The sequence below is a fragment of the Culicoides brevitarsis genome, chromosome 1 (assembly GCF_036172545.1).
Source record: "Culicoides brevitarsis isolate CSIRO-B50_1 chromosome 1, AGI_CSIRO_Cbre_v1, whole genome shotgun sequence".
NCBI lineage: Eukaryota > Metazoa > Arthropoda > Insecta > Diptera > Ceratopogonidae > Culicoides > Culicoides brevitarsis.
This window is the reverse complement of record NC_087085.1, coordinates 30,209,112-30,222,600: the sequence shown is the minus strand read 5'-3', so window position 1 is coordinate 30,222,600 and position 13,489 is coordinate 30,209,112. Positions and strand designations below refer to the sequence as shown.

Below are 13,489 nucleotides of genomic sequence, written 5' to 3'. Positions count from 1 at the left end.
TTTTATTTTTAAAATTTTTTAATGTTATTTTTTTAACTCCTTTCCCTTAAACCTATAAAGCTTTTATGGTTGACTTGTCTGTCAATATTTTTTTTTATCTATCTCTTCACTTTTAACATGTTCTTATCTGCCATTCGTAACATTTTTTCATATAATTTTTGTTGTTTTGATAGTAATACATATTTCTTGTTTTTATGATAATATTAGCTAAAATTGTGTTTGATCACAATATATATACTTTTATTCATATATATGACTCTAGTAATTAGGTTTATTGTTCGGTATTATCATTTATTTGTATTTTAGTGTTGCTTCATATTTTTTTCATACAATTTTTTTGTCAGTTTAGAAAGTAGGTAACGTTTATTTTGTGTAAATATTGAAGGTATTGCAGAGAAAATAGGAGAATTTTAACGATTAGTTGAGATTTTAGAAGAAAAGTTTTTTTTTTAATTCGATGAATATTTTTTTATTGGACTATTATGAGCGTTTTTTGTGTTTTTTTTCTGTCGTGCTCAGAAAATAATTTTTTGTGTGTGCATTTTAGAAATATTTACAACAATTAAATATTTTTTTTTTATTAAAAAACAGTCATTTTTTAAAAAAAAAATATTATTTTTTACTACAAAGACTGATGCATTTAAAAAATTATTTTTAAATTAAATTAAAAAATGAAATAAAATAAAAGAAAAAAAAAAAATAATAAAAATTTTTTTGATATTATTTAATTACTTATTATATTTTTAAAAATTTTATTTTTTTAAAATATAAAAAATTTTTATAAAAAAAAATAAGTATTTTATCAATCATTTATTCAAAAAAGTAAAAAATTGTTTAAATTTATTAAAATAATAAGGTTCATTTAAAAAAACTTTAAAATTAAATATTTTATTTTTTGTTCAATTTAATAAGTTTAAATTTGATTTAAAAAAATTTTAAAATTAAATTTTAATGAAAAAAAAAAAAATACTTTTATTTATTGATTATTTAATAATTATTTAATAATATAAATTTTTTTTTTTGTATTTATTAATCTTTATTTTTTTTTTAATTAAAAAAAATAAATTGTTTAAATCAAAGAAAGATATATATTTTTATTAAATATATATATTAAAATATTAAAGTATTCAAAAATAAAATATTTAAAATAAAAATATTAAAATATTTTAAAAATAATTTTTTTTGGTTAATTTAATTAATTCAAAAAAATTTTATTTTTATTTAATAAAATTTTAAAATAAACTTAATTAAATTTCTAATTAATTCCAAAATTTAATTAATTTAACAAAAAATTTTTCAATTAAACAAAAATTAAGAATAAAATAAATAAATGCTAATTGCTTCAGTCTAAAAATTAAAAAATTATTTTTTTTTTATTTTTCTTTCTACAAAATTAAATTAAAAAATATTTCTTTTTAACTTTTCTATAAAAAATAATTTTAGTCAAATAACAATTAAAAAATAACTAACATTCACTACGACAGAATTATTAATTATGTATATTATTTTTTCTACAAGGGAAATCTATCACAGTATAGTCCGATTATAAATTCATCATTTTTTTATCGGTTACATTTCATAGATTTTTTTTTCGTTAAATATTTATATTTGAACACAATAATTTTTTTAATAAAATTTAAAAATAAAATTAACGAAAAATCTAACAAATTCTCCTTTTTTTAAACGTTTAATGTTTTTTTAATAATCACATGTTTCATTTTTTTTATTTTTAAATACATATGTTCGTTCATTTATTTTTTCATCATAAAAGTTATTTTTTTTTATTAATAACTTGAAATTATTATTTTTTTGTCCTTTATATATTGTAAGTTTATTTTTAGAGCATAATTCTATTTATTTTAAATTTATTATTATTTAGTTTTCATTATATAGGTTGCTTTGTGACTCATTATTTGAATAAAATATGCAAAGGATAGTTTTTTAAACTTATTTTTTTTTGTGTTTTCTTACTAAATATTTTATTATTATTTATTATTTTTCATGATATATATTTTTTTAGGTTTTAACTTTTTTTAATTGATAATATTTTTTAATTTTAACTTTTAAAGGTAAGAATTTTAAAACATTTATTACATTTTTTTTATTATTTTTTTTCAGAAAAATAATGAGTTTTTCTTTATTTATGATTTCTATTTAATTATTTATTTTATTATTTATTTTTATTAAATCAATCATATTTTTTTTTATTATTTTATGAAATTAAAGCTCTGTTTTTTTCAGTAGTTTAACAATAAAAAAATTATTTCGTGCATTATTTGAGGGGAAATGTGAGAGAAAATTTCTAATCAATTACGTTTGTTGCAAACATGTAAATGTCGTATGTGACTCTTATGTCTCAAAGCTTATCTTTGTCCCGATCGAAGCTCATTGCTTTGAAGACGCCTCGCGTTCTTTCCTTCCGTCGCAAGTTATATTGGTCCAAGCTGCCAGCTCGCGGTCTTGCACTATTCATATCCATGTCGGAATCCGTGTAATCCGTATCTGTGGTGTAACTGCGTTTGCGTCTTCGTCTCAGCAAGCCGTCACTTTCATCGACATCTGTGCCTCGCATGTCGCCAGCAGATTTGCTTTCGCGTTTATCTAACTCCGCTGCGAGCATCCGGACTTCCCAGTCGTTCGAATGGAGTTCGTTCACTTGATCGTCGTCTTCGTCGCAGGTTTCTTCTTCTTCCTCGAGTTCTTCTTCTAAAGAAAAACTTAGTTTTAATCGAAATTCGTTGAAAATTTTTTAATAATTTTACCTTCTTGCTCCTCTTCCGCCTCCTCCTCGAGAGCTTCTTCGTCGGATTGCGAGTCATTGGAACTCGTGCTTGTGCCCATGTCGAGAATTACGCTGTCTGGCACCAAATTACCCGTGTAACTGCTAACAACCATGCTATCACGTCGCTGGGGTTGATCGAAGCTGTCTTGGTCGCTGCTTTCCCATGATTGACTGTTAATTGCACGATGTTTCGGCGAAATTCGTTTGCGGTTGCGATATTTTGAGCGTGTCAATTGGCCTTCAGAGGGCGGTGACGATGCGAAAATTGTGTCTAAGGAGTCACCGCGCTGAAAAAAAAATTAATAAAAAATTAAATATTATTTTTTTATTCAATGGATAGCTTTAAAATATTTTTTTTGTCGAAAAAATATTTAGAGACAATTTTTTAAATATTTCAATATTTAACGATATTTTTTTTTTGCGATAATTTATAAAATAAATAAAAAATAAAATAAATTAAAATAATATAAATAAAAAAATAATAAGCAGGTAAAAAATCAATTTAGAAGAATTAAAAAAAAACGAGTATTCATTTCTAATAAAAAATATAATATTAAAAAAATTAAAATTTAATTTAAAAATAATTAACAAAATATTTAAAAAAAAAATAAAAAAATGTTTTCGAAATAAAAAAAAATATAATGAATTGAAATTTAACAAGCAAAATAAAATTATTATAAAAATTAAAAAAACATAAAATAAATAAATTAAAAAAATCTGAATTAATTAAATAAATTTAATGAGCTTTATTATTTAAATTTTTTTTTTATTTGTTATTTTTTTGTTAATTTTTTTTTTAATTTTTTTATTTAATTTTATTTTTATTTAATTTTTTTAAATCAATTAAGGCCGCTCTAAATTTTTTTTGAACTTTTTGTCCCGTGCCCCATTTCAAAAGTCGAAAAAATTAAAAAAATTTAAAAATTTCAAAAAATTAATAAAGTATTTAATATTTAAAAGAAAAAAAAAAAATTTTTGTCGAAATAACATGAAAAAAATTTTAATGATTTTAATTTAATTTTAATTTGAAATAAATTGAAAAAGCAAAATAAAATTATTAAGGAATTAAAAAATATATACATAAAATAAAATTAAAAAGAATAAATTAAAATAAAAAAAATTGTAAATTAATTAATTATAATTTAATAAGCTTTATTTCAAAAAATTTTTTTTTTATTTTACATATTGAAAAAAGTTTTTTTTTTTTATTTATTATTTGTTTTAAATAAATTAATTAAAATAATTATTTTTATTTTCAAAATTTTATTAATAATTTAATTACAGCAAAAAAAAATTATTTAAAAACTCACCATGAAAGGCAACTCATTGGACGACCCTGATCCGCCGCTACTCGGTCTCTCCTTATTCTCAATGCTATCCTTGAGCTGTGCCAACCTACTACTACCACACGTTCTTCCGTGTTCCAGCTCATGAATTCTCGTTTGCAGCTGCACAATTATCATATCACGTTGCTTCACTTCCTCCTCCAAATCGACAAACTTTTCGTAAAACTTTGCCTGCACCTCCTTCAAGTGACTCTGAATGACTTGCTTGATGCCCAGCAGAATTTCACCAAAATATTCGTGCTCTTCAATGCCACCTGTGACAAATTAAGGAGAATTTTTCAAAATAAGTCCGAGATTCCCGCTAGGATAATTTTTTGTTATCGCAAATTTATCATCTTTTTTGTTGTTGTTGTTGTAAAAGAGAATAAAATTAAATGAGGTGCAATCGTTTACATTTTTTTTTTTTTTTTTATTTGGAACAAAAAATCAACTAAAATGATAAATATCACAAACAAACGAAAAATATCATAAAAAGCCAGATAGGATTACTAAAGATTAAAACTTTTTTCTGTATATTTTTTTTTTAGATAGAAAGAAGCAAAGATTTTTTATTTTTCTTGCCGTAGCAAAAAATCTAATAAATGTAAGAAAATCAACTACTCTAAATCATACTTACTTACTTTACTGTTTATTTATAAATTTTTGTATAATAATACTTTTTAGCTTTATTTCTACGATTTTTTTTCTGAGTATTTTTCAAGCCTAAGCAAGTGTTGGCGTGTTTCGGTCTATTTAAGGTGTTTAAAGTGCAAAATTTTGATTAAAAAGCAAAAAAAGAAGTCACGTGGCTCGGTCCAGGGCGATGTAATTTACACTTACTCGGACATCAAAGAGGCATTTTGTCATTTAACGAACCAATAATGCAAATTATAATTGAATAAAAAGCGCGTAACTACAATGTTGTGCTGTTTCCTCGGGTGAACGGTGTGTCGGGGTCTTGTTTATTTTGTGATTTTTTGATTAGCAATCATTTTTTTCTGTGCACACAATTTTATACAAGGTTGGTACAAAAATCAAAAATGTTTTCGATTTCATATTTTTATAAAATTAAAAAGAAAATTGATTTTACTCAAAATTTTATTACATATTTGAATTAATTTAAAGTCAACTAAAAAAGTTTAATCTTAATTTTTAAAAGTTTTTCTAAAAAAAATTCTAAATTTCTAAAAAATTCTAAAAAATTTTAAATTTTTTATTAATTTTTAAAGTATTAAAAAAAATATTAAAAATTTCATTCAATAGGCTTAAGTCAATTTTAAGTTACATTAAGTCATTAAAATTTTTTTTTTCAACAGTTTTTAAATTTGTATTAAAAAATTATTGTTCATAATAAAAAAATTGAACATTTTTCAATAAAAATTTAAAAAATTGTGAAAATTAAGTGAAAACTTTGAATTAAAAAAAAAATATTAAAATATTAAAACTTTTAAATTTCACTTTTTCTAAGAAACATTAAAAACCTTATGAAATTTAATCTTTGTTTATATAAAAAAAAAAAATCTAAAATTTTATAACTTAAATTTTAAAATTTATTTTTAGATTTTTTTTGATATTTGTTAAATTTTTAAAAGTTTAAACATAACTTTGTAAAATAATTTTTTTTAAATTGACTGAATTAAACTTTAACCTAAGAATAAGTAAATTTGAAGTTTTTTTTCGAATTATTTTAAAAATTAAAGCAAAAAGTAAATTACCGTAATGTACACAATGTCTAAAGAAAAAAAACCATTGAAATTCAAATGAAAAGGAAAAATTTATAAATCTTAATTTTTTTCAGCTCATACTGAAGTTCAGTCAATTTCTTTTAATTTTTCGATTTTTTTATTATGTATTTTTTAAAATAATTTTTATTTGCATTTTTAAATGTTTTTAAAACAAAAATGATAATTTTAAAATTTGTAAAAATATTAAATTAGTTGAAATTTAAAAATTTTCTTTTAAATTTTTTAAAAATATGAATTTATAAACAAAAATTGTTAAAAAAACGAGTTTTATTTTTTATTTTCGTTAAGAAAACAAATTTTTAAATTCTCTTAGAATTAAGTACATTACGGTAGTTTGACTTTTAATTCAAAAGATTTTTTATTTCTAACTCAGAAATTCTAAGTTAAAATTAAACATTTAATTTAAATCTTTTTTCATGAATATTTCTAAGTTATTAAATTTAAAAAAAAATTAAATTGAAGAAAATCGAAAACAATTTTGATTTTTATTCTGTCCTTTGAATATATTTACTCAGGTAACTGGGAGGATCGCTAACATTAAGGGGGAGCGAGGGTAAGAACTTCAAAGCATTTCACGAGAGAGAAAAAAAAATATTTTGTGTGTGTTTTCTTATTTTTTTTTTATCATACGGGTGCTATTAGAGAGCTATGTTGCGGTGTTTAAAGGTTACAACGAACGAAGGTACGAAAGTTCAGATGACGACAGAGAAAAAAAAGGGAGAAAATTTTTGACGTACCTTTGATGATATTCCGCTGATTGGGAGACATTGCTGTAAAGAAAGGAGGTTTAAGCGGCGACGAGTCGTCCGCAAGTTTCGCATGATGAATTTCCTGCTCCGTGATAATTTGTTTCGTGCTAATTTTCGTCGTGGTAATTTCCGTGGGCGAAACGAGACTCGTCGTTGTCATCGTGGTAACGTCGGAAATTGACGTCGCTGCCGCCGCCGCCGCCGCTGCTGGCGAAACGGGAGGAGGGGGATAGAGAGCGTCGTCTCTGACGTGAGGGGAAACCGCTTGCGGCGATAACGGCGGCAATCCAGCACTATTGGGGGGACTAGAAAGAGTGTTACGGTTGAAGGTAACGCTTTTTGTGAATTTGCTGTGTCTCGCAACGTACCCTTCGAGTGTTTGTGCGCGCATGAGGCGATTCAGGTCGCCACGTGCCTCGGCTTCGTCATTGGCGATCTTGTCTTCGGACAGTTTCTTCAGAATGCTCTTCAGTTCGCGGCGTTCGCGTGTCTCATTCGACTCGGGACTCAGCGGGGAATTGAGGCACTGCTGTTCGAGCACGTAGCTCCGTCGAATGCCCGTCACGGGAGTCGTGTTAAGCGGCTGCTGATGATGCGGAGTCGTTGACGTGGTTGTGGTTATACCGCGCGGCGCCATACAACTGGCTTCGCTATGACTGCGGTACAGCGGCTCGACTTGAGCGTAATTGTTAGCGGTTTCGGTACAGTCTAAACTAAAGCTACGTGTTTGGATGGCGGACTCGAGTTCCGCTAATTTTTGTCTTTCGTTCAGGATTTTCAGCTTTTTCACGAATGGCAGGCCACCGTATTCCGGCGACAAGTCATCCACACTTTGATACATTTTCGGATTCGGGTCGATCCGAATCGGCTTCGGTTTTTGCTTGATTTTTGGCACGACTCGAGTACTCGGAAGATTTTTCAGCTCACTGTCACTAACACTCGCTTTCTCGTTCGACAGGGATTTTCGCGATGTCAGATTGAGCTCCGAGCCTCCGGCACCTTTTGTCGATTTGGACGACTTGCTTTTGCTTTTGTTCGGCGAATCTTCGGCCTGTGCATTGTTCAGACTTGTATAGCTGCCACCTATAACAGTGGCTAATTTGAGCTTGGACCATGGTTTGATGGATGCGGTTCCGGCAACTGGCGCGCTGCTGCCCGACGACGACGACGTCGTTGCTGCTGCCGAAATCGTGTGAACGGATGACATGGATGAGGCGTGATCTACGCGATGTAACTTATCGAAATTACTAAAAGACTTGATTTTTTCTTTAATGGTTTGCGCTGTGGACGGTTTGCTAGTATTATTGGTTTTACTATTACTATTATTATTATTACTAGTTGTTGTACTAATCTGACTACTACGTGTGATTTGACCTTGTAGTTGGCTTTGTGTCGGAGATGGAGGCGGAATTAAATGCTGTTTCATATCACTGTTGTCGCTCGAAATGGATTTGCTACCGGCGCCGGATGTCTTGTCCGATTGCAGACTCTTGATGCGATCTTTGAACGAGACCTTGTGAATGGCTTTCATGAGTTTCGTGGGTGAGAGAGAGACGCCGCTGCTTCCGCTCGCTGCTGGCGGACTCATTGGAGGGACTTTTAGTGTGGGTGATGTGGGACTTATGCCGACGGGCATTGAACTGCCTGCCAGAATTGTGGGTTGAAGCTGTAGAGGAGAAAAAGTTAAAATTAGACAAGTGTAAGAAGCAAAAATGTTTCACATTGTTTTAAAATTTAAAATAAATTTAATAAAATTTTTAACCTATAAAATTTAGAATTATTTATTAAATAATAAATAATTTTTTTTTTTTAATATTTAAAAGTTGATAAAAACTTTGGATTATTAAAAATAAGATTTTTTAAAATTATTTTTAAAATATTTTTAATTAAAAAAAATTTTTTAAGTAAAATTATTAAAAAAAATGATAACATCTTTTGAGATATTTTTTGTTTTTGTTTTTGATAAAATAATGTATTGTTAAAACAAATTAATTTTAATTGTTAAAAAAAATAGTCATTGATAAATTTTTTTTTATATTGTTTTATTTATTATTTATTTTTTTATTTATTTTTTTTTAGTAAAATATTAATTTTTTAAGTTTAAGAATTTTTTAAGCTCTTTAATTTCACGATAAAATTAAAAATTATTAATAATTTTTTTTTTATTTTTTTTTTTAATTTCTGATAGAAAACAGTTTTTAACAGAAAGTTATTTTTTTGTAATTTATTAATTTTATTTTAATGAATATTTAACACAGAATTACTTTTATAAAAATAATAAGGCCGCAATGGGGCAAAATAAAACAAAAATTAAAATTGATCGTTTTTTGGTGTATTTTCATTATTTTTCAAAACATTTTCAAAAAATAAAAATTTTTAATTATTTTAATTTTTGTTTTGAAAATCATATTTTAACTTGAATTTTCTTCTCTAAAAATATTTTTCATAAAATTACTGAATTTTTTTTTCAAATTTTTTTTTAAATTTTTAAAAATTTTAATTTTTCAATTTTTAACTTATAATGATCTAAAATCAATTTTTAATTTGAAAAATTCAAAAAAGATTATTAAAAAACAACAAAAATGTTGATCAAAAATTGCTAAAATTTTGTCATTTTGTATGAAAATTTTTAACTTTAGAATTTTTATTTTCAATTTTTTTTAAAAATTATTTAATTTTTTTATTTTTTTGTAATAGAAAAAGTTTTTTCCCCTATTTTATTTTTAAAATTTTGGACTTTATTTTTGATTTTCTTTTGGAGCGGCCTAAAATAAAATAAAAAAGTTAATAAATGAAAAAATAATTAAAAAGAATTGAATAAAACATAAATAAATAAATAATTTTTAATAATTTTTAAATAATTATATTTTATTTTTATGAGTGATTTAGCTCTGATTTTTTTTTAAATAGTGTAATTTTTAATTTAAAAATTAATTAAATCATTTTTATTAAAAAAAAAAGGAAAAAATTGAATAAATTTTTCTATTATATGTACCTATTTTAATATTTTTTTTTTAAATTTTTTTTCATATAAAAATTATCATTTAATTAAAATTAAATTGATGATTAAAATTTTTTAAAAAAATATGAAGATAAAATGTGAAACATTTTTGTTCATTGCTCCTTCTTTTAAAATTAATTAAATTTTAATTCTAACATTTTTTTAGGATATCGGGAAAAAATTCACACAGAAAAATCTAAATTTTCTAAGAAGATTCAACAATCAAAACTATCTACTTGGGGATAAAAAATTTAAAAATTTCGAAAAAAATGTCTTTCTGCCAATATCTCCTTTTAATGACCTTATTCGAGAAAAATATTTCATCAGGAATTATTTTTTTACCTTCGTCTGCTCCATTTCCTGATCTTGCTTTTGCTTGAGAAGTTTTAATCGTTGCAGTAACGGAAGCCCTGCACCGATCACCTCTTGCTCGGGCTCTTCTTGTATCGATTCCTGCGGCGATATGGCAGACTTTACATGAGAATGTGATGATGATGGAAGTGAAACTATACTATTAGCGTTAGATGGTGCAGATGATGCTGGTGCTTTAGCTGCTCGCTCTTCGCGATCCTACGTTTTTGCAAATATTTTTTTTTGTTTTTTTGTAAATCAGAGGTGCACAACACACGACACGTTTTTTTTGAAAGACATCGAAATTTTTGCGTGTGATAGATTTTTTTTTGTATGTGAAAGAGAAAAAAGAAAAAAAAAGTTTGTCTAACTAATTTGTTTACAAAAAAGTCTAAATTAGCTAAAACTTAAAAAATAGAGAGAGAGAGAAAATTTTTTTGGGGATCAAACATTTTTTTAAAAATATTTTTTTTTAGGGGGAAGGGGGACATTTAAAGCAATTCTATTAAAGCGTGTTTCTAATTTCAAATTTTTCACAGGAAAAATCACACGTGATGCTCAGAGACGATAAAAATTTGGACAAAAACTCTAAAAAACTAAGAAAAAATTCAAATTTAGAAAAATTTCTGACTTGTTTCTCCTTCAACAGTCGCAATCGTTGCAGCAATGGCAGTCCTGCGCCTATCGGACTAATCACTTTGTCGTATTTGCCTTCCTGTTCCTCGTTGTTGTCGTCGGATTTGACGCGTGGCATGCGTCGCAGAACGTTTTTCGGTGTGCGCGTTCCGCTTCCTTGTAACGGTTGCAGTTCAATTGACTCGTTGCTGAGACGACCAGTCGTTGTGCGACTAAAAATGGATTTTTTTTAAATTTTTTTTGTTGAATTTAAAATTTTTTTCTTACCTTGACTTTCTCAGTGCATTTTTAAAACCCTTGACGTCGCTGCGTAGCTTATCTACAATTCGTTTTGAGGCACTATTATCACTACTGTCTTCGCCTTGTCGGATGGCGGCACCGCTTCCGGCTTGCGGATCATTCGCTGGATTCACGGGGATTTTGGGATGGCGTTTATTGACGCAGCGAACTTCCATGAGTCGTTTTCGGCCGAGCGTTTGGAGGATTTCTTGCGCTTCCGGGTAGTCTTTCATGGCGGCAAGGACATCTTCGCGAGAAAGTGAGAAGAGTTCGGAGTAGCCGACGGAACGGACGTCAGCAGTTCGTCTGTGAGAGAAAATTAAAAAAAATTATTTAATGAGAAATTAATAAAAATTTAAATAATTTATTTTTCTAAGATTTTCTTAATAAATTTATCATTTTTAGAATTTTTTTAAAAATATTTTTTAAAAATATTTTTAATAAAGAGTCGAATTAATTAATAATTATAATTTATTAAATTAATTATTGAATTTTTTAATAATTTATTTTCTAAGGTTTCCTTAAAATTTTGAATTTAAAATTTAAAAATTAAAAAAATTAAAAGATTAAAAAAAATTAAAAAATGAAAATTTATTAAAAGCTTAAAATAAAACTTTTATTATTTTTTTTTATAGGATTTCCTTAAAAATTAAAATATTTAAAAATTTTATTTTTTTTTAAAATAATTAATTTTAATAAATTTTTATTTTTATAAAAAAAATAATTTTAATAAATTTTTTAATATTAATATTTATGGTAAAAATTTTTATACATAAAATTCTTTAAATATTTATTTTTTCGAATTTTAAAATATATTTTCAAAGTTTTATGAATTCTTTATTAATTTTTTTTTTCAAGTTTCTTTAAATATTTGTGATTTTTTAGAATTTAAATTTTTGAAAAAATATTGAATAAAATTTGTTAAATTAATTTAAATAAAAAGAAAAATTAATTTTGGTCTAAAATTTAAATTAAATAAAAAAAAAATATTTTTTTAAAATTTTATTTTTTCCTAATAATTTTTTTTTTTTAAACTTTTATTAGAATTTCTAAAATTTATTCTAAATTTTTAAGAAATTTTTTTATTTTTTTTTTATTCCTAAACTTTTGAAAAAAAAAAATAAAAAATTACTCACTTATTCAATCCATCCAAATTTAAAATCCCAATTTCACCAAAAAAATCTCCAGCTTTCATGCACGTGAGCACCTTCCCCGTCTCACTCAGAACTTCCAAAAGCCCATCTGCAATGATAAACATTTCTCGCGCTACTTCTCCCTTCCTGCAAATGGAGTCGCCCGGTGTAAAAATGTACGCTTTCATCTTCAGCACCAAATCATGCAGAAATTCGGGTTGACATTCTTGAAAAATTGTCACCTTTAAGAAAAAATTGAGGAAGAAAACATAAAATTAAGGTTTATGTCTCTCACATAAAAATAAAACAAAATTAGATTTGTTCCAATTTCCGACTTAAAATTGTTCAATTTCTTCTTTTCCTCGTTCGAATTCGTAATTTTGTCTTTTGATGCTCACCTTTTTCAGCACACTCAAGTTGACGTGAAGTGCCAACTCGGTTTTCAATTTATCCGGCAATAGCCCGAGAGCGGTATTGATGTCGCCGCCACCTTGAATGCGACCTCGTGACCAACTGTAGTCGTACCAGCGCAGCACACGGCGTTTCATGCCACCGGGCACCTGTGCGAGAAAGGAGGACGATTAGAGCAAAAGCAATTTATTTGTCGTGGCAACCAAAGTTTCGTGGTTTTATGTACCTTATGGTGTCGCATGTACGTCTTCGCTCCATCCAATAATCGTTCGAATTCCAGTCGATTAGCGTTGCGATTTGTAATTACGTTGCCAACTTGACCGACAATTGTAGCAAATATAAAAACGCCTATTAGGTAACTTGTTATTGTGAACACGTATCTGCGGGAGAGAAAATAACACAAAAGAGATTAGAAAATTTCGAAGGATGCTTCTTGATTACTTTGGAGATTTTTTTTTCGTATCAAAATTAAATAATGGGCAAGTGTATTGTAAATGAATTATGTGATGGAGTAGAGTAGATTATTTATTATTGCTTTTATTTTTTTTTTGAACAAAAAATTTTATTAAAAAAATCAGTAAATAATAAAATAAAAAAATTAAATTTTTAATTTTTGTATGTTTTTCATTTTTTTTATTATTTTATTTATTTATTATATAATTATTTTTCAGAGCTTTAAAAATTTATGAAAAAATTATTTTAAAATAAAAATAACCCACTAATAAATTTTATGCAATTTTTCAACTAAAAAAATAAATTTTTAAATTAAAACAAAAAAATCTCAAAAAATAATATGTATTAAAAAATTAATTAATAGTAAAAAATAAAAAAAAATAATTAAAAAATTAAAATTTAAAAAAAAAACTAGTAATTTAATTTTAATTTTTAAAATTGATATAATAAATAAATAATAATGTTCTTTATTTAATATCTTTAAATTTTTTATTTCCTTTTAATTTTTTAAATTTAATTTAAATTAAAAATATAATTATTTTTCAGAGCTTTAAAAATAAAATTAAAAAATTAAATTAAAATAAAAATTTAAATAATAATTTTTCATTTTATTTATTATTTTTA

At 25.6% G+C, this 13,489-nt stretch overlaps 1 protein-coding gene across 1 annotated transcript in view; it reads right to left on the bottom strand.

The window, feature by feature from the left end:
- Positions 1–2,281: 2,281 nt before the first annotated feature.
- The window catches only part of LOC134837609 (uncharacterized), a 110,959-nt gene continuing 99,751 nt past the window's right edge, over positions 2,282–13,489 (bottom strand). Inside the window, exons 11-20 of the mRNA XM_063852992.1 lie at positions 12,639–12,792; positions 12,400–12,561; positions 12,005–12,243; positions 10,857–11,174; positions 10,585–10,801; positions 9,945–10,172; positions 6,590–8,267; positions 4,093–4,382; positions 2,763–3,069; positions 2,282–2,706 (exon numbers count right to left, since the gene is read on the bottom strand). Coding sequence (XP_063709062.1) covers positions 2,357–2,706; positions 2,763–3,069; positions 4,093–4,382; positions 6,590–8,267; positions 9,945–10,172; positions 10,585–10,801; positions 10,857–11,174; positions 12,005–12,243; positions 12,400–12,561; positions 12,639–12,792 — 3,943 coding nt within the window. The 3' untranslated portion in view covers positions 2,282–2,356. The remainder of the gene's footprint in view (positions 2,707–2,762; positions 3,070–4,092; positions 4,383–6,589; positions 8,268–9,944; positions 10,173–10,584; positions 10,802–10,856; positions 11,175–12,004; positions 12,244–12,399; positions 12,562–12,638; positions 12,793–13,489) is intronic.